This window comes from Miscanthus floridulus, chromosome 7, assembly GCF_019320115.1.
Source record: "Miscanthus floridulus cultivar M001 chromosome 7, ASM1932011v1, whole genome shotgun sequence".
In the NCBI taxonomy this organism is placed as follows: Eukaryota; Viridiplantae; Streptophyta; class Magnoliopsida; order Poales; family Poaceae; genus Miscanthus; species Miscanthus floridulus.
Window position 1 is genome coordinate 24,243,965 of NC_089586.1, and position 24,537 is coordinate 24,268,501.

At 45.2% G+C, this 24,537-nt stretch overlaps 2 protein-coding genes across 2 annotated transcripts; one reads left to right on the forward strand and one right to left on the reverse strand.

Moving 5' to 3' along the window:
* The first annotated feature begins 677 nt into the window (after positions 1 to 677).
* Positions 678 to 6,677, forward strand: LOC136466731 (pyrophosphate-energized vacuolar membrane proton pump-like). Its single transcript, XM_066465239.1, has 8 exons — positions 678 to 991; positions 3,490 to 4,064; positions 4,236 to 4,615; positions 4,799 to 4,885; positions 4,976 to 5,306; positions 5,556 to 5,966; positions 6,044 to 6,103; positions 6,237 to 6,677. The coding sequence occupies exons 1-8, from the start codon at positions 739 to 741 to the stop codon at positions 6,441 to 6,443; spliced, it is 2,304 nt and encodes a 767-aa protein (XP_066321336.1). The 5' UTR covers positions 678 to 738; the 3' UTR covers positions 6,444 to 6,677.
* A 1,046-nt stretch (positions 6,678 to 7,723) lies between these two features.
* On the reverse strand, positions 7,724 to 10,978 carry LOC136462854 (uncharacterized). The gene is made up of 4 exons (XM_066461899.1): positions 10,811 to 10,978; positions 10,379 to 10,517; positions 8,393 to 8,445; positions 7,724 to 8,283 (listed from the first exon to the last, which is right to left on the reverse strand). Exons 2-4 carry the CDS (start codon positions 10,493 to 10,495, stop codon positions 7,920 to 7,922), a joined length of 534 nt encoding a protein of 177 aa, XP_066317996.1. The 5' UTR covers positions 10,496 to 10,517; positions 10,811 to 10,978; the 3' UTR covers positions 7,724 to 7,919.
* Positions 10,979 to 24,537: the final 13,559 nt, after the last annotated feature.

The window sequence follows — 24,537 nt, forward strand, 5'->3', positions numbered from 1 at the left end:
GTACATGTCATATATTCTTCCGTGATTTTAACTTATCGTTTTTTTACCACATCTTTGCCTCTTGTCCAAACCAACTTCACCATATGTAATCTCTATGCTATTGAATTTGTCAGACCTATTATCATTGTATTAGTCTGGCTTCTCGCTTGTTTTATTCTATCTTAGTGTCGTCTATTTGTCGGTTCGCCACCACCCATAGAAAAGTGAAATATTTATTGTCTTGTCATGGTTTTATTATGATCGTGTCATCCTTATCCTATCTTGGTATCATCTATTTCCACTCATAAAGTGAAATTTATGTTATCAACGACGAGAGCTCTGCATTTTAATTAAGAAAAAAAAATATGTATCATAAGTTACAAATGTCTTGTCATGCCGTATTATAGTTGAGAAATACGAAAAAAATACCACGGGTGTTTTTGCGTAGAATAATAATGGAAATCTGAGAAACTTTTCCTTAACAAAGAAAGTTTTGAAAAACTGTAACAAAATATTTGAGAAACTGAAAGCCCGATAATACCCTTCTCCCCTACCAACTACCACCAACGCAGTCACTCACCTCTGCACACCTCGCTGCTGCTCGTCTTCCTTTCCATCCTTTATAAGGCCCGGCCGCGGCTCCACTCGTCTCTCCTCCCTTCCCGTACCGTACCAGCGCTCCCCGCTTTCTCCCGGTTCCGTGGAGGCCCGAAGCTTCGAGAAAGGAAACCCTAACGCTGTGGGGAGTAGCCTCCGGCGATGGCTGCGGCGGCGATCCTGCCGGAGCTGGCGACGCAGGTGCTCATCCCGGTCGCGGCGGCCGTGGGCATCGTGTTCGCGGTGGTGCAGTGGGTGCTGGTGTCCAAGGTGCGGGTCACCCCGGAGCGCCACGCGGACGGCGGCGGAGCCGCGAAGAGCGGGCCCAGCGACTACCTCATCGAGGAGGAGGAGGGGCTCAACGACCACAACGTCGTCGTCAAGTGCGCCGAGATCCAGAACGCCATCTCCGAAGGTGAGAAGCCGAGCGCTGGCTCTGTTTTTGGCTGATTGATTGCATATACTCGCGCGCGTTTTCCCTTTACTCTTCGTTTGAAGTTGGCACGCGGGGGGTTTGCTGGATGCTTCGAATAAGATCTTAGCCTTGTTTGAGTTGGATGCTGTTGGAAATGATCGAAACCTTGCGTGCTTTGCTTATTGGCTTAGGCGCACGACCGCACGATGATGCTCTGGATTTGATTTTCGAGCAAAAGGATCGTGGGAAAACCCTTTCTGTTCTTATATATAACATATATGTATATATTTTTTTTAAAAAATAGATGATTCTATTTAACGATGATCTCCCAATCACCTCTGTTATGGAACGAACTTTGATTTTAGTTTGCTTGCTATGTGACGAGACGGTTGGAGGAAACAATCATTTAGTGCGGCTTATGTGTTGTCTTGCTCGGTGATGTGAGAGCATCGTGCGTACGCAAGTTGCTTAGAGTTAGACAGGAGACTTTTAATCAATTGCTAGCTTTAATAGAGAAGGAGACTGCTTGTTTTGCAGACGACAAGTAAAGGCGTTACTCTTTTCACGGTCCATTTTTTTGTTGAAGTTAATTGTAGATTTTTTTGGGGGTGGGGTGTGTGTGGGGTTGGGGTGGGGGAGGTGGGGGGTGGGGGGGCCATGTATGGATGGTCGTAATATTGCATTAATGTTCCATGCTAGTTGGATGCAGACAAGGCATTAAACTATCTGTTGTTGCTACTTTACGCAGCAGATATTACAGTAAGCTTTAGTTAATTAAGCCCTAATCCTTGGAGGCACAGCTAATTCTAGTCCACCTAGATATCCTTTTGGAGGTATCTTTTGGGAATGTGTGGGCGTGATCAAATTGGTCGTAATAATTTAGTCGAATTGGTCAGAAGCTGCCTGTGGGGTAACAGATGCAGGGGTAGCAGTCTGAGAAGTCCAGGAGTGGGGTTGCAGATACTCGCAGCACGTGGTCCAAGCTACTCATTCTTCAGTGCAGCTGATATTAACTGTAGTCGGTCCAGACTTCTTCATCTTGTGGGAACCACATGGTCCACATCCTGCTGCTCTGGTAATTTCATAATTCATTGAAATCCTTGCATGTGCACATGTGCGGGGAAGTACTGATGCAGATGAACAATTGCACATTGGCTCGGCATGTTACTCTTAAGGCATCCGTGGAAAGAACCGTTGCATTTTTGTATTGTGTTCCAGTAACATTTCAGAGCTATTTGTTGATGTAGTCGTGGTAGTGCTTATCTAATAATATGAAGATAACAATAAATATGTGGTAACTATCTTTCTGAATTAAGAATAGGATGATATTCCATATTTATCGCTGATGATATCTGGGAGTAATAATCGTATAGGTCAGTCAAATGTGACCTTTTCTGTGAAGATGATTGTGTGTTTGGTTTTACTGTTTACACAACGGACCAGAGACAGGTCATGTAGTTTCTGTAGCTATTGCAATGAAACTTGCTGAGCAATTGTTTCTCTAATTACTGAACTATTTTGACATTCACTACTTGCTGCCTAATTTGCTAAGAGTTCCTTTAAAGTAAGCTGACTTAATATGGGCATTTTTAAAGTTTGGTGGATTAGATTTGGTTGGTCCCCAATTTCCCATTGCAGCACCAGTTGCCTACATCATGTTGTAGTTGCTGGATTAGTCTTGATGGATAAGTTTTCATTGGACCTCGTGGTTTTCATTTAAATTAGCACTGAACTAATTTCCTCTTAAGGCAGCCATCAGTCTGTCACTATTTACCCTTTGTCTGTAGTTCTCTGTTCCAGTTGGTTTGATGTTGACTCATGTCCCTGTGCTGTCTCTGACTGTGACAACATTAAAAGCGGAAAACTGGTAGTAGGTATCACTAGAATCTTATTTTGGCTTGTTTTTTTCAGGATGCCTAACAAAGGTACATAAATTGAGCAACTTACAAGCAGCCTAAAGTCTACCTAAGATGGGTTTGATTGATCAAAGCCATGCATGCAAGTGAAGGGACTGCGATGAAATTTCTGTGTGTTAAAAATAGGGAAAAAATTGTTGTATCTTGATAAATGATAACTGCGCCTTTATGACAGAACTTTATTGTATAAAATTTATCTTCCTCATATAGGATCAAAGAGCTGTTCCCATTTGGGTCTATTTTATAGTTGGCGTAGCAATTCTTTCATGAGTGAATATAGTCATGCACATAGAAGTAGAGGGTTTGCCATTCCATGATTTTTCGCTCCATTGTATCACTGACGTGGTGAATGAGTGGCAATCCTCAAGCGCCAGAATGGGGTGGCAAATCCTCAAACTTACCATATTTTAGAGTTGTTTGGGATTCAATTGCATCAGCCTCGATTTTTTCTGTTACTTCAGAGTTGATGTTGTTCTGTGGCATGCTTTGCTCATTTCAATTTTTTATTTAGCAAGCCTTAATACACTGTCTGTAACTACTGAACTCACTTTGCCATCCTTTTCCTTACTTTGTTGTGAACAGGAGCTACATCTTTCCTTTTCACTGAGTACAAGTATGTTGGATTATTCATGGGCATCTTTGCAATCCTTATATTCCTCTTCCTTGGGTCTGTCGAGGGATTCAGCACGAAGAGTCAACCTTGCCACTATAGCAAGGGCAAGACTTGCAAGCCTGCACTTGCTAATGCCATCTTCAGTACTATAGCTTTTGTGCTTGGTGCAGTCACCTCACTGGTTTCTGGCTTTCTTGGAATGAAGATCGCAACTTATGCGAATGCCCGGACAACTTTAGAGGCCAGAAAGGGTGTCGGGAAGGCATTTATTACTGCCTTCCGATCTGGTGCAGTTATGGGCTTCCTGCTTGCTGCCAGCGGTCTTTTGGTTCTTTACATTGCTATCAATTTGTTTGGAATTTATTATGGTGATGACTGGGAAGGTCTTTTTGAGGCTATTACTGGTTATGGCCTTGGTGGTTCTTCTATGGCTCTTTTCGGCCGCGTTGGTGGTGGTATTTATACCAAGGCTGCTGATGTTGGTGCTGACCTTGTGGGGAAGGTAGAAAGAAACATTCCTGAGGACGATCCAAGAAACCCAGCTGTAAGAATTCATTCACTTGAATTGTGAAAACTTCCAGTTCTTAAGTGCTATCTTGCTACACTGCAATTGCATAGTGTTCATACTTGGTTTCGATCATAGCTTATAGCTAGCATTCTGCTTGGACTGGTGTCTGCACCGTGGTGTAAGAATGATCTCTTGATGTACTTGCAGGTCATTGCTGACAATGTTGGTGATAACGTTGGAGATATTGCTGGAATGGGATCAGATCTCTTTGGCTCGTATGCTGAATCGTCATGTGCTGCTCTTGTTGTGGCCTCGATCTCGTCTTTTGGAATCAACCATGAATTTACCCCGATGGTGTACCCCCTTCTTGTCAGCTCTGTTGGTATTATAGCATGTCTCATAACAACGCTGTTTGCAACTGATTTCTTCGAGATAAAGGTTGTGAATGAAATAGAGCCTGCTCTCAAGAAACAACTTATAATATCCACTGTTGTGATGACTATTGGCATTGCGCTCATCAGTTGGCTTGGTCTTCCATACACTTTCACCATTTATAACTTTGGAGCCCAGAAGACAGTGCAAAGCTGGTATGAAAAAAATTGATTGGCCATTGAAGTTTTTAGTATAAAGTTCATATTACAATCTTTCTTTGCGTTAAATTTATCAGGCAACTGTTCTTATGTGTTGCAGTTGGTCTTTGTGCTGGCTAATTGTTGGTTTTGTTACCAAGTAATTTATATTTTAATCTCATTCTAATTTAAATTTATCAGGCAATTGTTCTTGTGTGTGGCCGTTGGTCTCTGGGCTGGCCTAGTCATTGGTTTTGTTACTGAGTACTACACAAGCAATGCCTACAGGTATCTAGAATCTTTTCTTGCCAGCGAGTATGATGGTAGAATTTCTTGTTTGCTTCCAATGTATGACGTATTTGTTGTTTTGTGTTCCAGCCCTGTACAAGATGTTGCTGATTCCTGCAGAACTGGAGCTGCCACTAATGTCATTTTTGGGCTTGCTTTGGGTTACAAATCAGTCATTATCCCAATTTTTGCTATTGCGTTTAGTATCTTCCTCAGCTTCAGCCTTGCTGCCATGTATGGTGTTGCTGTGGCTGCTCTTGGAATGCTGAGTACCATTGCCACAGGCCTTGCTATTGATGCCTATGGCCCTATCAGTGATAATGCTGGAGGAATAGCTGAAATGGCTGGGATGAGCCACAGGATTCGTGAGAGAACTGATGCTCTAGATTCTGCAGGAAACACCACTGCTGCAATTGGAAAGGTAGACATGTGCTTGTCTTATCAGAGTTTCATTTGATTGCAGAGCAAACTAAAGGTTTTTCAGTTTTCCTGTTTTTCCCATTGGCAAATGCTAGTTAGGGTCCATACATAGTTGAAATCTTGCATGTGCTTTCATTTAAGAGCTTGGACGCCCCTAGAAACTTCAATATTTTCTATTTAGATCATTTTATACCACCTTCAATGCAATTGGTTTTGCTAGAAAAGTTCTCTCATGGTTTTGTATTTGCAGGGTTTTGCCATTGGCTCTGCAGCCTTGGTGTCCCTTGCACTCTTCGGTGCCTTTGTAAGCCGGGCTTCTATCTCCACTGTTGATGTTCTGACTCCTAAAGTATTCATCGGGCTTATTGTCGGTGCTATGCTCCCATACTGGTTCTCGGCAATGACCATGAAGAGTGTAGGCAGTGCTGCACTCAAGATGGTGGAGGAAGTCCGACGGCAGTTCAACACCATCCCTGGGCTCATGGAGGGCACCACAAAGCCTGACTATGCAACTTGTGTCAAGATCTCAACGGATGCATCCATCAAGGAGATGATCCCCCCAGGTGCTCTTGTTATGCTCACACCACTGATCGTTGGGATTTTGTTTGGGGTTGAGACCCTCTCTGGAGTCCTTGCTGGTGCCCTTGTCTCAGGTGTTCAGGTTGGTGGGAGTTCCTCTCAAATTTCGGTATGATAGTTGCATCTGAGTTTTCCCTTAATCCATTTCACCATTTTCAGATTGCCATTTCTGCATCCAACACTGGTGGTGCCTGGGACAATGCCAAGAAGTACATTGAGGTAAAGTTACACGCAGACTTTACTGGGCCTTTTTTTCCCCTGCCTGAACTTGCATGACACCTTCTCTAAAAAGCTATTTTTGAAGGAAAAAACGCCTTTATTTATATTACATTTTGATCTTTGGTTTGCTCAGGCTGGAGCTTCAGAGCATGCCAGGACCCTTGGCCCAAAAGGTTCTGACCCTCACAAGGCGGCTGTCATTGGTGATACCATTGGAGATCCACTCAAGGACACGTCTGGCCCCTCCCTCAACATCCTCATCAAGCTAATGGCGGTTGAATCCCTTGTCTTCGCCCCGTTCTTCGCCGCCCATGGTGGCATTCTCTTCAAATGGCTCTAAGCCAGCAAGAGTCGCAGCATAAAGGCCGTAGTTTTATACCACCTTCAAATGACTTAGAGCCATTATCATGGTCGCAGCATTTTTTTTCCTTCTTGACAGTAATTAACATGGTCTTTGCTTGAATTTTTGTTGTTCTGTTTTCAAAACGTTATGCATGCAAAATGGAAGTGATGTTTTTTGGAACTGCTGTTTCAAAACAATACGCAATCAAAAATGAAGTGATGTTCTTAGAAACTGTTGTTTAAATGAGATAGCAAGAATTGGCTTTTGACAAAGTTTGGTTTACTGACGACCATTTAGAGCAACTCCGAGAGATTCTTTATATCTTTCCTAATTTTTAAGAAGAGACTTTGGTGAACAAAATACTTTCCATCAGCCTCTATTCTATTTTTCTCGCTCGCTAAAGACAGAGCGAGGATGATTCTCTAAAATTCGCATTAAGATATAGAAAAGGTACGAAGATATAGAAAACAATTTTTGCTTAAATATTTTTTCAAATAATGATTCAGAGTACATTTTAGAAAGATTTTTAAAGATGCTCTTAGGTGAACTGATTATGCGGGCCAAAGGGCGTCTAGCTCAAACGGTTGGGTGACCCAGCGCTTGAGTTTGACTCCCCGTGGGAACGAATTTCAGGCTGAGGTTAAAAAAATCTCCTCGTCCGTCTCCATAACCAAAGCACTGGGGGGCACCGACCCAATTCTCACTTGGGCGACGGAAAGCCACCGTGTAAAGGTGGGGGCTGGAGTTCGGGGGTTTTCTCGGACAGGTGAGAAAATCCTTTTTATTTGTAATGCTGCGGGGACAGTCTTAAATCCCGTTCGATTTTTTTTTGAACTGATTATGCGGAACTTCAAACACGTAGTTTTTTTAGCCTCTCCTGCGGTCATGCCTGGCACGCTGAAAACCTTGTCATATAGTGAACGCATGAAAAAAACGCAAAGCCATGGATTAATAAAGAAAGAAAACACAATAAAAGTTCTCTCCGAAGGACCGATCCTCACATCAACCCGGAATATTTTGACAGATTCGTTCCCACAATAAAAGTTCGCGTGCCGTTAAGCCCGGCTTGATCCGCTTCTTTTTTTTATCCGGAACAATATTTTTCTCTTACAAATTCCTCCAGATTCATCCAGATTTCTTCAAGCGAACGGGGCCTCTGCTGTCCTTGCAACCAGGCATAACATGCCTCAACCATCAGGTTGGACAAGAACAATGTCAAATTGCAATACAAAACTGAAGCAAACAATTTAGAAACCATTCGGAGTATCACAGGGGTAGATAGCAATCTGAGATACATGATTAAAGGAATGGTTTAATAGTACATGCACAATTAAATGTTTCTTTTTTGTTTCCAAACTAGGCTATGAATTGTCCACGACCAAGCTAAAAACTCCTACCCACTAAACAGTAGACTGCTGCGCAGGGGCGAACAGGCAGCTTTCCTGCATGTAAGCAACCACTCGCAGCCATCGATCATTTCCTCTTCTTAGTAGGTGGTTGGGGGACGTCATCGTCATCGTCATCCTCCTCTTCCTCTTCTTCCTCATCTTCGTCATTGTCACCGTCCCCATCATTGTCGTCGTCATCCTCCTCTTCATCCTCTCCACCATCATCATCATCATCGCTTCCTTCTTCACCATTGGCTTCAGGATCGACATCATCATCATCATCATCATCGTCATCTTCCTCCTCATTCCCATTGTCATCTGATCCCTCGTCACCACCACCATCTTCTTGGTTTTCAGCATCCTCATCATCTCCCTCATCATCATTATCATCATCAGATTCACCATCTTTGTTCTCAGGATCAGTTTCATTTTTGCTTTTGCTCAGAATCCTTGGGGAAAAGGGGACAAACAATCCTCAGCTTTGGAAGACAAGAAGAAATGACCATGGCAATAATAATGTGCTACATGTTTTGGCATTATGCACCAGATGGGGCGTACCTATTAATCAAATTCTGATCTCCACCAGATGTAAAGATTTCATTATGCAGAATCTGGACAACAAAATCAAAACAGTACACAAAGTATTAGCTAAAACGAGGTATATTCCCAATTTAAAATGCACGAACAATGCAAGATGTTTTCTTTGGAATGGAAAAGACATAAATGACAACATCTTAACGCCGAACAGTCAACAAAATTCGAAGTCAGTAAAGGCACCAATGGCAACCACTTTCCTTTTTAGTAAAATCCCCTCAAGCAAATTAATACTGCTACTAATATTTATCGTAACAAAACTGATCTCAAAGCATGTATGGTGCTCTCCTTTCCAAATAACAACTGGGCTACATACTAATGCAGTCATTTGGACGATGGAAACAACTATAGTACCGAACAACTAAAACACAGATAGTACAGATCTCAAAAGCTTGGCCAAAATATCAGCAACAAACATAGAAGCAGGTCACCCAATGTCTGTTAACATCAGAAAAGTGAAGTTAGGTACATGACTTGCAAATCTCCAAGACTAGCTCAATGTTTTTTCATGGGCTTTGTAGGACATAAGACACATCTGAGGAAGAAAATAAATGGTAGATCCTTTGCAATTCCATCATTAGCACGAAAGATATTCAAAGACGTCATATTATTTGGCTTGATACAAACACCACTAGGTAAGTCGTAAACATCAAGGTCTTTGGGCAAGAAAACACATTGCATTTTTAGACCAAACTGCCAAAGACCTCCGACAACCCTGCTTTTATTGAACTTAAGGCAAAAGAGGCTCAGTGGTTATTTATGCCTCAGAGGAGCACATCAAAATAGTACAGATTCATATCTAACCTGAGTAACCCTAAAACATAGTCTGTTATCCAAGCAACACACGAACTCATGGCTTGCATCAGCTTATTTTGTGATGGTGCGCTACATTACCCCGATATGCCAGGATAGGGCCATATCCTGTATTGGTACATATCCAATATGGATACACAGTGGATACGTATCCACAACGTATCTGTAAAAACATAAATCAACGAGAATTCGGATACACTTTACTGATATGTTGGGCTCGTCTGATACGCCGGTCCGATACGTCCCAGCCCACCAACAGCTTGTTGGATAACTCCCAGACTCCCCACGTCTGCTGCCTCCCTTCTCCCATAACCCTACACAGGCCACAGCCACCACAACACCCCCTACACCCGCACGTGAGAGCTCCTCCATGGCCGAGTGAAGGCAGCGGCAAGGTCCTCCACCCCACTGCAGTTCCTGTGGAGGCAAGGCCGGCAAGATCCTCGTGACCGAGTAACGACACATCATGGTACTGCAGAACATGGGGGGGTAACAGTTGTGCTCATGCTAGGCGGCCATGGCGCGAGATGACCATAGTGGGGGCCCAGCTCAGTTGCTACCACAAGCGCCGGCCATGGCATGGGGTCAGTTACTTCGCAGAGGCCATGTCTAGGCCTCCTACATCCTCTGGCAGCTGCCTCGTATCAGTTTTGTTTGGAAAAATGCCATAGCAGTACAAGTATCCATATCCGTGCTGCGTTGATGGTGCGAGCATACAAAAGATAATTACGGGAAACAAAAGATACCAGATTCCCTAGCACAACCAGGGAATAATCATACATAATAAAAAAAAACTCGACCTGCGGGGGCGGGGGATAAGACAGCCCTGGGCATTTTGATAAGATTTTCTCATGCAGGCCAAGAAAACCCCTGTACTAGAGCCACCAAACCAACCTAGCTATAGGGCCGTTCGCAAGAATATCCCCGCACCCCCCCCCCCCCGCCCCCACACCCCCACCCCCGGCACGCACACGCGCGCGCACACACACACACAAACCCCCGCATGGAAAAAAAATGCCCCTCACATATCAAGATCTACTGACTTACACAATACAGCAACACAACTGCTGCACAGAGATTTACTGTAACAGTTTAACAAGATTTCTTGTAAGGCATGAGAAAAGAAGAAACTTTTACCATGGCAAGGAGCCCAAGTATCCTTGGCACCTCCAAGGCAGCCTGGGCAATTATAAGCGAGGCCAAATCAGCGGCCTTGTCTCCGCCATGGTTGTTGCTTCCAAATAGCACCTCCATCTCAAAGCAGCAGCTAGGATTTCTACAACAAGACAGAAATTCAGTACACGAACAATAGAAAAAACAGAAAAAAGATGGCAGAAATTTGGAACTTTCGCAGCTAAAGCGAGATCTACGGTAGAAGCTACGGTCAGGGGCGGACCAAGTAAAAGGACATGAGTGTACTCATGTACAACCCAAATAAATTGCATAAAAATCGAAGTTAGTGACACGTATAAACTCGTACTCAGATCAGATCCGAATACAAACAGGTTAAGTTAGGGTTCGGGTGCTCGGTTCCGCATAGCAGGAAGGGAAGAGAAGGGGTGCCGGTACCTGGTGGGTGCTCGTCGCCGCGAATGATTCGACGAAGACCTGGGAACCTGGTGTAGGGCGGCAGTGGCGGCGGTCACCCAGTAGCCGCACGAGGAGAAAGCGCGACGAGCAGGGCGACCAAGGCCCCGGTAATCTCCACACAGAGTAAAAGCGGCGGTCACACCGATCCAGCTTCTCTTTTAGCGTGACCGTACCTTGTTATGGCATAGCTAATATTTTATAGTAAAAAGACACGGATAGTACAATAAAATATATAACATCGTTAAAGTTACGGTTAATTTAAAAAAATAAAGTTTATAAACGTGAGGGTATGATCCCGGATACCTACGGCAGATCATATGGGTTGCGTTCTTAAAGGCGACTCAGCCCACAAGAAGAAGTCTTGCGGAGCATAACTCCGGTCGGCGCTTTTCATAAGATATCTGAAAGATATCTGAAGATACTACGAGATCTGTTAGGATATGTATGATCCAAAGATTCCTGTAATCAGTTATTACTTTCCGGTTATCTCTCAGATCTAACCGACTTGTAACTCTGCTTCCCGGACTATATAAGGCGGGCAGGAACTTCTTTCAAACTTACGCAATATCATACGATAGCTAATACAAACCAACAGACCACATGAGTAGGGTATTACGTCATACCGACGGCCTGAACCTATCTAACTCGTGTGTCTCTGTTGCCTTCTTGTTCTTAATCTCACGCTCCTCTGCCGATCAATCTACCTTCGTAGGATATCCCTCGGAGGACTACCGACGATATTCTGTCGATAGTTGGCGCGCCAGGTAGGGGCTTCCGTGTTGTTTTCTTGTCGAACAAGATGGTTTTTTCCGTAGAGTCTTCGTCCCTCCTACAGCCTGGCCAGATCTTCACGGTCGGATTGATCTCCTAGATCATCAATGCTGACGGAGTCAGAGAGCTCCTCGAGCCGGGGCAGATCGTTTCTACGCCGATCATCCCCACACCTGCGACTGCAGATTTGATCTCGGAACCACCTCCGAGGTCGCATTCATCAGCAACTCGCTGCCCGCTTCCTCGCTACCAGAAGAGGCAGATCAACAACGACGATCTGATCGAGTCTATCGATCAGGTCGGTCTAAAGCTTGCTGATTGCCTCTCCATCGCCGAATCAACCCTGGACACTTTGGTTCAGCGCCGACCACCCTTTGATCCAAATCTATCAGAGGCTGCTCGGAAAACTCCAGGAGTTGCGGCTCTGCCCTTCGGGCTCACCAACGTCACCGCTACTTAGCAAGATGCCCTGAGGGGAAAGTTCGCCGATCAGGTGGGAGACGCCCATTCACTCGCTGACTAGCTCGCCGTTCAGCCTCCGCCAGCTGTCAACATGCTACACATAGGCCGGTGCCCCGGAGCGTCCCTCCCGACCATCCCGGAGGAAAATTCGGGCACTGAGTCTTAAGGCTTAACGGAGACCCTCGCCGAAACCTTCACCGAGCAACTCCTTCTCCCACCCTTCTGGGGTGGCGCGATCTTCAACGTCAGCGTTGACAGCCCTCCTCGGAACAGCGAAACCAAGGAGGAACGTGTCGCTCGTGAGAACCAAAACATCAACCGCGCACAATGCCGAGCAAACGAGAATGCCCTCACGATGGCCGAGCAGCAGCTCGACTCGCAAGGAAGGCCACTCCAGCGCAACCTTGACAAAGAGTTTCTCCGCGTTGACGGTCACGACGTCTTCAAGACTCCAAGCGTCAATCTGGCAGTGGCTGCCAATGAGCTCGCCCACCTCCCGCAGACGCTCGAGCTCGCCAAGGTCGCCATCATGCTTAAAGCGGCGCACTGCCAGGTCAATGAGATTCGACAGGATCAGAGACCTTCATACTCCACTACTTCGATTCGTCGGTCAGTCGCCACAAGAACCGATCGCCACCAAAGTCGCTTCACTGACCAGCACCGCGACAACAGGCAACCCCTCCAGGGCAGAGCTATGGCAACCGCGCCGAACATCACCGCCAACACAACCAGGAGGTCGATCAGGACATCTGGGTGCACCTCAACAATCTCTAAGATGCACGTCGACGTATGGACGAACATCGTTTCGGTCGCCATGAGGATGAAGTACGCCGCCGCCAGGAGTACGAGCAAGAGTACGGCAACCCAGACTCAGCCCTCGAGCCAATCGCTGGTAGCAACGCTGTAGATGACGGTGCCAACAATCCCAAGGGGCCCCTGACATTCACAAGGGCGCTCCGAACACTTCAGTGCCCCCGTGGTTTCAAAATCACTATGGTCGAGCCCTACAAGGGGAGAATGAATGCAACATAGTGGTTGTAGGCTTACGCCACTACTGTTCGCGCCGCTAGGGGAGACACCAGTGTCATGGCGAACTATCTTCCCGTCATGCTCGCGCCAACCGTCATGAACTGGTTTACTAGCCTTGCCCCAAAATCCATTGGATTCTAGGATGAGCTAAAAAAAGTCTTTACCGACAACTATATGGCTACGTCTACGTGACTGGGAACTAAGCACGATCTCAACCGCATCAACCAGAAGCCATTTGAACTCCTCTGTAGCTACATCCGACGCTTTTCCAAGATGAGGAATTCTATTCCAAACATCACGGAAGCTGAGGTCATCACCGCCTTCATCCGAGGACTCTATCACCACGAGCTTCGCTCTAAGTTCAACCGTAAGCCACCCACGTGGATCGATGAGATGATCACAACCACCAACTAGTATGTCGACGCCGAGGAAGCCAAGGTGCGCTTCAATGAGGATGCGGGCACTCATCGCCCAACACGTCGCTACGACGACTGCTCCGACGATCGCCGCCACAACGACCGCCGCCATGATGACCATAGTTATCATCGTGACAGCGGCCGTGATCAGCCAGAAGGACCCAAGACTGGTCAGAATTGCCGCCACCGGCCAGACCACATTGTCGCTGCCATCAATGAACCTCGCGCCAAGCGCAACTATGACGAATAGTACAAGAAGATCCTCGATGGCCCATGCCCTCTCCATAAGAACGCCAAGCACAAGATGAAGAATTGTCTCGGTTTGGCTAAGGAGTTCCAGGACAAAAAGCTGGACGACAACGCCAACGACGGAGCCAGAGGTCCCCGACCACCTGGGGCAATGACAATGCCTTCTAGGAACACAACAAGGTGGTCGCCACCATCATTGAGGGCCTCGCCTCCACCAAGAGCAGAAGAGAGCGAAATCTCGCCGCACGATGGGTGCTCAGTGTCACTACGGAGGGCGCTGTCGCCAACCCCAGCTATCGCCCATGGTCTGAAGTCCCCATCACCTTCAGCAGGGCCGACCAGTGGGTGGACATTCCCTACACAGGGCATTTTCCCCTCATCCTCGACGCAACTGTCCAGAAGGCGCTCTTTAGAAAAGTGCTCATCGATGGTGGGAGCGCTCTAAATCTCCTCTTTGCTGGAGCCCTAAAGGAGCTGGGCCTCGGATTAGCAGATCTCACACCCTCTGACTCCTCCTTTTGGGGTGTGGTACCTGGTAGGGCCTCCAAACCGCTTGGAGAGATCACCCTACCAGTATAGTTCGGCACGGCAAACAACTATCGCGTCGAGCACATCAACTTCTATGTTGCCGATTTCAACACCGCCTACCATGCCATACTTGGTCGACCAGCTCTGGTCAAGTTCATGGCTGTACCGTACTACGCGTATCTGGTGCTGAAGATGCCTTCGCCTACAGGAGTTCTGGCCCTGTGGGCCAACCTTTCCATCGCCTACGCCTATGAGACAGAGAGTCTCACCCTCGCCAAAGCCACCGACCTCTCCATCCAGATGGCCAATGTGGTCATCGAAGCCAAGATGTTGTCCACCGACGACATGGAGATCCCAGAGCTAAAGCCTCCCTGTGCCTCTACCAAGTCCAAGGAAATAAAGGAGGTCAGCCTCAGCCTCAACGACCCCTCCAAGACCATGAAGATTGGGGCTCATATTGACCCCAAATAGGAAAGCGTGCTCATTTCCTTCCTACGTGCCAATGCTGACGTGTTTGCTTGGAAACCTGCAGACATGCCGAAGGTACCACGGGAGAAGATCGAGCACTCCTTGAATGTCTCGCCAACCGCCAAACCAATCAAGCAGAAACTTCACCGATTCACGCCAGACAAGAAGGAGGCTATTAGGATAGAAATAAAATGGCTCTTAGCTGCCAGATTTATAAAAGAAGTGTATCATCATGAGTGGTTAGCAAACCCTGTTCTCATTTGAAAAAATAATAAAAATGGAGAATGTGCGTTGATTACACTGATCTTAACAAATACTGCCCTAAGGACCCCTTCGGTTTGCCTCGGATAGACGAGGTTGTAGACTCCACCGCCGGCTATGAACTACTCTTCTTCTTTGACTATTACTCCGGCTATCACTAGATCTCTCTCAAAGAAGAAGACCAGATCAAGACGTCGTTCATCACGTCCTTCAGTGCATACTGCTACACCACCATGTCCTTCGGACTCAAGAACACCAGGATGACCTATCAAAGGGCCATCCAGATGTGCCTCGATCAATAGATCGGCCGCAATGTCGAAGCTTACATCGACGATGTGGTCAAGTCTAGAACCGCTGATAATCTTATTGCCGACCTCGAAGAAATATTCGCCAACCTAAAAAAGTACTGATGGAAGTTGACCCCTTCAAAGTGCATCTTTTGAGTTCTATCTGGAATACTGCTGGGCTACATCGTCAGCGCTCATGGCATCAAACCCAATCCTGATAAGGTCTTTGCCATCACCAACATTAAATGGCCAACATGCATTAAGGATATACAGAAGCTTATAGGTTGCATGGCTGCCTTAAGCCACTTCATATCACGCCTCGGCGAAAGAGGGCTACCTTTCTTCAAACTCCTCAAGGCCTCCGAGTGCTTTTCCTAGTCGGGAGAGGCAAACACAGCTTTCGAGCAGCTTAAGTTGTTCCTAACAATGCCTCCGACCATGACGACGCCATAGCCAGACGAAACTCTCCTGATCTATATCGCCGCTACTTCTCGCATCGTCAGCACAACAATTGTGGTCGAACATGAGGAAGCTGGGCATGCTTATAAGGTGCAACATCTAGTATATTTCATTAGTGGGGTTCTTAACGAGCCCAAGACTCATTATCCTCAGGTCCAAAAGCTGTTGTACGCCGTCCTGATCACATCGCATAAGCTCCGCCACTACTTCGAGTATTACAAGATCACTGAGTTCCCTCTAGGGGACATCCTCCACAACAAAGAGGCCAATGGCCATATCATCAAGTGGGCTATCAAGCTCGACACTTACTCCATTGAATTCAGAAGCAGGCCTACAATCAAGTCTCAGGCGCTAGCTAATTTTGTCGCTGAGTGGACCAAGATCTAAGAGCCCATCGTCGCCACCTGCCCCGAGCACTAGGTGATGTACTTCGATGGTGCCCTTAACATCAACGGTGCTGGTGTAGGCATTCTGTTCATTACGCCGACCAAGGATAAGCTCCAATACGTTCTCCGGATACACTTTCCAGCCTCCAACAACGCCGTCGAATATGAAGCATGTCTCCACGAACTCCGTATAGCCATTGAGCTCGGCGTCAAATGCCTCATAGTATACGGGGACTCCACGCTGGTCATCAACCAGCTTAACAAAGACTGGTCTTGCTCTAGCGAGAAGATGGATGCATATTGCGCTGAAATCAGGAAGCTTGAAGGAAAATTCTACGGCATCGAGTACCACCACGTGGTACGCGACCAGAATCAGCTCACCGACCATTTATCTAAGTTGGGCTCTTCTCGCGCCATGATTCTATTGGGGGTCTTCGTTCAAGATCTCCTGGCACCATCCATTAAAGAAGATAAGGAAGTTCAGGAAGTTCCCCCCGCCGAGCAGCTAGTACTGGCGGTACCTTCGTCGGCCGCCGATTGGAGGAACAATTCATCAAGTACCTTACCAGCGCTGGAGTACCCGCCAATAAGACTAAAACCGAACGCCTAATCTGTCGAGGCAAACATTACATGCTGGTAGACGACAACTTGATGAGGAAAAGTGCCAAGGAAGGGATTCTGCAAAAATGCATCATTCAAGAAGACGAAGTGAAGTTACTTCTCGAAATTCACTCTGGTTTCTGTGGCAACCATGTGGCTTCGAGAATACTGGTCGGCAAAGCTTTTCGAGTTGGTTTTTACTGCCCCACGGCCATCTTCATTGTAGAAGACCTCGTCCGACGTTGTGAAGGATGCTAATTTTTTGCCAAGCAAATACATATGCCGGCATAAGAACTGTAGACCATTCCAGCTTCCTAGCCCTTTGCATGCTGGGGACTAGACATGATTGGCCCTTTTAAGCTAGCACTAGGTGGTTTCCGGTACATATACGTCGCCATTGATAAGTTCTCCAAGTGGATTGAGTATAAACCGCTCGTCTCAGCTACTGCAAATAAAGCAGTCCAGCTCTTCGAAGACATCATCCATAGATTTGGTCTCCCAAACAACATCATCACCGACCTCAGAACTACATTTACTAGCCATCACTTTTAGGACTTCTATGAAGACCATTGCATCTCCATCAAATACGTCTCCGTTGCTCATCCTAGAGACAATGGCCAGGTCAAACGGGTGAATGGCATGATCCTTGATGCCTTCAAAAAGAGACTACATCAGAAAGAAGAAAAGCACCCGAGCAGATGGCTCAAGGAGCTACTAGCTATAGTCTAGGGACTGCGTACTCAAGCTAGTCGTAGCACCGATGTGTCTCCATACTTCTTGGTCTACGGCTCAGAAGCCATACTACCAGCGGATATTGCCTTTCGAGCACCTAGGGTGGAAAATTATGATGAAGAGCAGGCCGTAGCTGTTCAGACAGAGGACATTGACAGGGCTGAGGAAGAACACCTAATCACCTATGTCTGCACAACCCAATATCTAGAAGACTTGCATAGGTACTACAACCGCAACGTTAAAGGTTGTTCATTTGCTGTTGGCGACATCGTTCTCCGCAGAAAATAAAAAACTGAAGGGATGCACAAGCTCTCCTCCCCTTGGGAAGGGCCTTACATCGTCAAAGAGGTCACCCGACCAGGGTCTTATCGCCTTTGTGACTTAGACGGAATCAATGTTCCCAATTCATGGCACATCGAGCACCTTATACGTCTCTATCCTTGAAACGCTCCAGATATGTACTCTCCACTTTATATTAAATAAAGTTTTGGTCTCCTTAACTTGTCTCCACTTTTTCTCCATTGTGGTTTAACCCCCACTTACGGTCGTCGAAGCTCTATGCTACAACATAGCGAACTCCAATTCGAAATCGCCATAACCGTGCCGACCACGTTTCTCCAAATCTCCAACGTTATCGCCGAACACCTTTTTGCCAAAATTGTCGAACGATTTCTCCAAATCACCGAGCACGTCTTCTCCCAAAATCACCGAATAAGTTTTCTCCAAATCACCAAACGGTTTTCTCTAGATCGCCGAACACTTTACTCCAAATCTCCAAGATATTTTGCCGATTAGCGAGCAGCATACTTTCTTTTATGTTCTCTTCGGAGAAGACCCAGTCCCCGATCTCTCCCTACACATGCCACGGGCTCCGCGCTCTGTGTTATGGGTGGTCGGTTGTGGTTCCTTGGTCACGCCTATTCCTTCTACACGTCCATGGGCTCCGCGCTCGACGTTATAGACTATGGGATAGCCAAGGCCGAGAGCTCAGCACAGAACTAATTGCTCGAACGCTGCTTATACTACCTATATCTCCAAGTTATTTCGATAACCACCGAGCAGCACACGTTCTGCTCTTTTCTCTATGGAGAAGACCCAGTCTCCGATCCCTCCTTACACGTGCCACGGTGAAATCTCTAGTTTGGTTTTGGTGAATTGATGAAACCCTAAGTGCTAACCTAGTTTATCAAGTGATCATGAGATAGGTAGCACATTCCAAGTGGTGAAGCAAATGAAGATCATAACATGATGATGATACCATGATGATGATCAAGTGCTTGGACTTGGAAAGAAGAAAGAGAAAAACAAAAAGCTCAAGAAAAAGGTATAAACCATAGGAGCTATTTTGTTTTGGTGATCAAGACACTTAGAGAGTGTGATCACATTTAGGTTTGATAGCCATACTATTAAGAGGGGTGAAACTCGTATCGGAATGCGGTTATCAAAGTGCCACTAGATGCTCTAACTCATTGCATATGCATTTAGGATCTAGTGGAGTGCTAACACCCTTGAAAATGTTTGTGAAAATATGCTAACACATGTGCACAAGGTGATACACTTGGTGGTTGGCATATTTGAGCAAGGGTGGAGAAGTTAGAAGTGAAATGGAGTTGGTCGCAATGATGCTGGCGTCGGTCAACTGACCGGACGCTAGGTCGCTCTGTGACCGGGCGCTGAAGGGCTACGTCCGGTCATGTTGTTGGTCGGCACAGTGATTAGGGTTAAGCACCGAACACTAGGATGTGTCCGGTCAAGCATGACCGGACGCATCCAGTCAGCAAAATCACGTTTTGGACCCTTACTGTAAACGACCGGACGCTGAGGGTTCAGCGTCCGGTCAGCTCTATTGGAGCGTCCGGTCAACATTTCGACCGTTGAGATCAAACGTTCACTGTTGAACGTAGAAAACACATGGCCGCCATCAGGCGACCGGACGCTGAGGAGCAGCGTCCGGTCAGTTGGACCAGAGCGTCCGGTCAGCCCGTGTTATGCCCAGTGATGGGGTATAACGGTTCTATTTCAAGGGGGCTTCTATTTAAGCCCCATGGCCGGCTGTAGCTCATAACTTTTGGCTATTTTCATTAACATAGCAACCTTGTGAGCTTAGCCAAAGCCCTCCCACTCATCTCCATCATTGATTCATCATCATAGTGAGATTGGGAGAGAATCCAAGTGCATTACTTGAGTGTTTGCATCTAGAGGCACTTGGTGTTCGTGTTTCGCTGCGGGATTCGCTTGTTACTCTTGGTGGTTGCCGCCACCTAGACGGCTTGGAGCAGCGAGGATCGTTGAGCGGAGGGTGGTGATTGTCTCCGGCTCCGATCGTGGTGATTGTGAGGGGTTCTTGACCTTTCTCCGGTGGAGCATCAAAAGGTACTCCAGTGGATTGCTCGTGGCTTGTGTGATCCTCATCTTGTGTTGGTTGTGTGGCACCCTATTGAGGGTTTGGCGTGTGAAGCCAATTAGCGCGTGAACCTCCAAGTGAGTGAATCACCACAATGAGGACTAGCTTGCCGGCAAGCAAGTGAACCTCGGTAAAAAATCATTGTGTTCATCATTGATTCCGAGGTGATTGGTCTTCATTGTTATTCATCCTTGTGATTGATTGGTTCATTCATCTTCACAGCGGTATAATCTTCTTGATCACTCTCTTTACTTTATTGCAAACTAGTTGACAAGCTCTTTAGTGTAACTAGCTATGAGAGCTTGGTTGGTTGGTTGGTGTGGCTCTTTAGTTAGCCTTTGAGAGCACACTAACATAGGGTAGTGTCATAGCTATTGTGTGAATAGATACTATCTAAACTAGAATTGTGGTAGGTGGCTTGCATTTTGAGTAGGCTAGCGCAACACTTGCTTCGCCTCATAATTGTCTAACCATTTTGTTAAGTGTTGTTGTAGAAATTTTTATTAGGCTATTCACCCCCCCTCTAGCCATTAGGACCTTTCAAGTGGTATCGGAGCCAAGGTCACCGTTATTTGAGGCTTAACAACCTTCGGTGTTAAAATGGCTCAAATCAACAACACGAAGAAGCCACCCCAATTTGATGGCTCCAACTATCCCTATTGAAAGGCCAAGATGACAACTTATATCAAGTCAATCAATAGGAAGGTTTGGAAGGTGGTAGAAACAAAAATTGAGATTAAAGATCCAGAGAATCCCACCGCGGCCGAAGAAGTACTTCTCTAAAACAATGACATTGCTCTAAGTGCTATTCATGATGCAATTGATGAAAGAACATTTAAGTAAGTCAAAAATATTGAGATGGCTCATGAGGCATGGAAGAAGTTGGAAGAATCTTTTGAGGGCACTCAAGCCATGAAGGGTGCAAAGGCTTACGTTCTCAAAGAAAAGTTTGCAAGCTTCAAGATGAAGGATGATGAGAGTGTGCTGGAGATGTTCCATAGGCTTCAAGTGCTTATCAATGATCTAAAAGCACTTGGAGAAGAAGTTAAGGATAAGGACTTCTCCCATAAGTTCTTGAGATGCTTACCTTCAAGATTTGGTACATTGGTCACCATTCAAGTAAGAAGCGGTTTGGACACCATGACACCAAACCAAGTATTGGGAGATATAATGACCGATGACACATATAGAGATGATGATGAGAAGGAAGAAAAGAAGGAGAAGAAAGATGAGAAGAAGGATGAGAAGAAGAAGAGCGTGGCATTCAAAGCCACATCATCCAAGGGCAAAGCAAAGCAAGAAACATCAAGTGAAGAAGATGAATCATGGGATGATGATGATGATGAGAAGATGACTCTATTTGTCAAGAGATTTGGCAAGTTCATGGTGAAGAAGGGCTACCGTGCTAGAAGAAAGAAGTCTTCATCCAAGAACAAAGAAGAGTCAAGAAGGTGCTTCAAGTGTGGAAGCAAAGATCATCTTGTTGCTCAATGCCCATACAATAGCGACAATGATGATGACAACAAGAAGAACAAGAAGAAGGACAAGAAAGAAAAAAATGAGAAGAAGGACAAGATGGCCTTCAAGAAGAGGAAGGGTGGTTCATATGTAGTCACTTGGGATAGTGATGCTTCCTCAAGTGATGATGATAATGATAGTGATGATCATAAGACCACCAAGAAGAAGGTTCTTGCAAGCATTGCCATCAATGAGAAGCCTTCTTTCTTCGAATCTTCATCATGCTTCATGGCTAAGGCCACCAAGGTACAATCTTGTGATGATGAAAGTGATGAAGAACATGATGATGAAAATGAACATGAAAATGAAAATGATAGTGATAGTGATAATGATGAACCTACTAAGGATGAATTATTTGACATGCTAGAAGATGCTAAAGAACACTTTGACATTAAGAGAAGAGAATGCAAGAGCTTGAATAAGGAGGTAAAAGCCCTTAAGCAAGCACTTGATGAGCTTAAAGCAACTCATGAGAAGGTAGAGGAAGCCCATGAGAAGCTTGGCAAAGCTCACAAAAAGCTTGAAAAAGCTCATTCCTCTTCGCTTAAAGAGCAAAATAAAAAGAAGCATGTTGAAACTTGCAATGTAGGTTTAACTTGTGATATAATTGATGAATCACCATCTATGCCTATCATTGTTGCTCCTACTAACCCTTCTTGTAGCACTTCCACTTCTACCTCATCTAGTAGTGATGGTCTCACTTGTGATGCCTCACTAGTGGTTGAGAATGAGAACCTCAAGAAGGAGGTCACTAAGCTCACTCACACCTTAGCTAAGGCTTATGGTGGTGAGGATCGCTTGCTTATGTGCTTGGGTAGCCAAAGAGCTTCTCTCTACAAAGAGGGATTGGGCTATACCCCCAAGAAAGGCAAAGCGGCCTTTGCTCCTCACAAGACTAGTTTTGTGAAGAACAATGATCGGTTTTGCACTAATTGCAAGCAAGTTAGTCATGTAGAGCAAAAATGCATGAATAAGAAATCACAAGCTAATGTATCCTCAATTAAGATTAATTCTTTCTATGTGCTTACTAAGGGTACAAATGGGGTAAAGGCTAAGTTCATTGGTAAATCATGGATGGGCTCAAAGAAGAAAGCCATTTGGGTACCAAAGAGCTTAGTGACTAACCTTCAAGGACCCAAGCTAGTTTGGGTACCTAAAAAGAATTGATCTTCTTTTGTAGGTAAATTACAAAGCCGGAGGAAGGCATTGGGTTCTTGATAGTGGGTGCACTCAACACATGACATGAGCATATCCAATGTGTTGCTAGTAGAGAGCTTGAACTTCAATTTGCTATCCGTGGCTCAATTATGTGATCTTGGATTCAAATGCATATTTGGGATAGATGATGTAGAGATCATAAGTGTAGATGGCTCTAACTTGATCTTCAAAGGCTTTAGATATGAGAATCTATACTTGGTTGATTTCAATGCTAGTGAAGCTAGATTATCTACATGCTTGTTCACTAAGTCTTGCATAGGTTGGTTATGGCATAGAAGGCTTGGTCATGTTGGAATGAAACAATTGAATAGATTGGTTAAGCATGACTTAGTTAAAGGCTTGAAAGATGTTGTGTTTGAAAAAGATAAGCTTTGTAGCTCTTGTCAAGCCGACAAACAAGTTGGAAACACCCATCCTAAGAAAAGCATGATGAGCACTAGTAAAGCATTTGAGTTGTTGCACATGGATTTGTTTGGGCCAACACAATACACTAGTATCGGTGGAAACAAATATGGTTTTGTGATAGTAGATGATTACACTAGATACACATGGGTATTCTTTCTAGTGGACAAAAGTGATGTATTTGCAACATTCAAATCATTTGTCAAAGGCATTCACAATGAATTTGAAACAACCATCAAGAGAGTTAGAAGTGACAATGATAGTGAGTTCAAGAATACTAGAATTGATGAGTTATGTGATGAATTTGGAATTAGACATCAATTCTTGGCCAAGTACACACCTCAATCAAATGGCCTTGTTGAGAGGAAGAATAGAACACTCATTGATATGGCAAGGTCTATGCTTAGTGAGTACAATGTGAGTCAATCCTTTTGGGCCGAAGCTATCAACACAGCTTGCTATTGTAGCAACCGCCTCTATTGTCACCGATTGAAAGAGAAGACACCATATGAGCTCTTGAATGGTAGAAAGCCCAACATAGCATATTTTCAGGTCTTTGATTGCAAATGCTATATCTTGAAGAAAGGCACAAGATTGGGCAAGTTTGACAAGAAATGTGATGAATGATTCCTACTTGGTTATTCCACTACAAGCAAAGCATATAGAGTTTGGAATTTGGATAGTGGTACTATTGAGGAAGTTCATGATGTTGAATTTGATGAAACCAAGGGTTCACAAGAAGAGAATGAGAACTTAGAAGATGTTAGAGGCATTCAACTTTCAAATGCCATGAAGAACATGGATATTGGTGAATTGAGGCCTAGGCAAGTGAATGATGATGAAGATGATCAAGTGCAAGTGCTCTCTAACTCAAATGTGCAAGATGATACAAATCAAGTTAGTGAAAGTGGCTCTCATGACAATGAACAAGATCAAGTGGCTAGTACATCATCTCAACCCAATGATCAAGCAAGTGCAAGCAATCAAGTTCCAATCCTCCAACCAACCAATATTGCAAGAGATCATCTATTGGACACTATCATTGGTGATATTTCAAGAGGTGTACAAACAAGATCAAGATTGGCATCATTTTGTGAACACTTCTCATTCATGTCATCCATTGAACCAAAGAAGATAGATGAAGCATTGAAGGATGTTGATTGGGTAAATGCTATGCATGAAGAATTGAATAACTTCACAAGAAATCAAGTATGAGAATTAGTAGAAAGACCAAAGGGACACAATATGATTGGAACCAAATGGGTCTTTAGAAACAAGCAAGATCAAGATGGGATAGTAGTAAGAAACAAAGCAAGATTAGTAGCACGAGGCTATACACAAGTTGAAGGTCTTGACTTTGGAGAAACATATGCCCCGGTTGCTAGATTAGAAGCAATTAGAATCTTGCTAGCCTATGCTTGTGCCCACAACATCAAGCTCTATCAAATGGATGTTAAGAGTGCATTTCTCAATGGCTACATCAATGAAGAAGTATATGTTGAGCAACCTCCCGGTT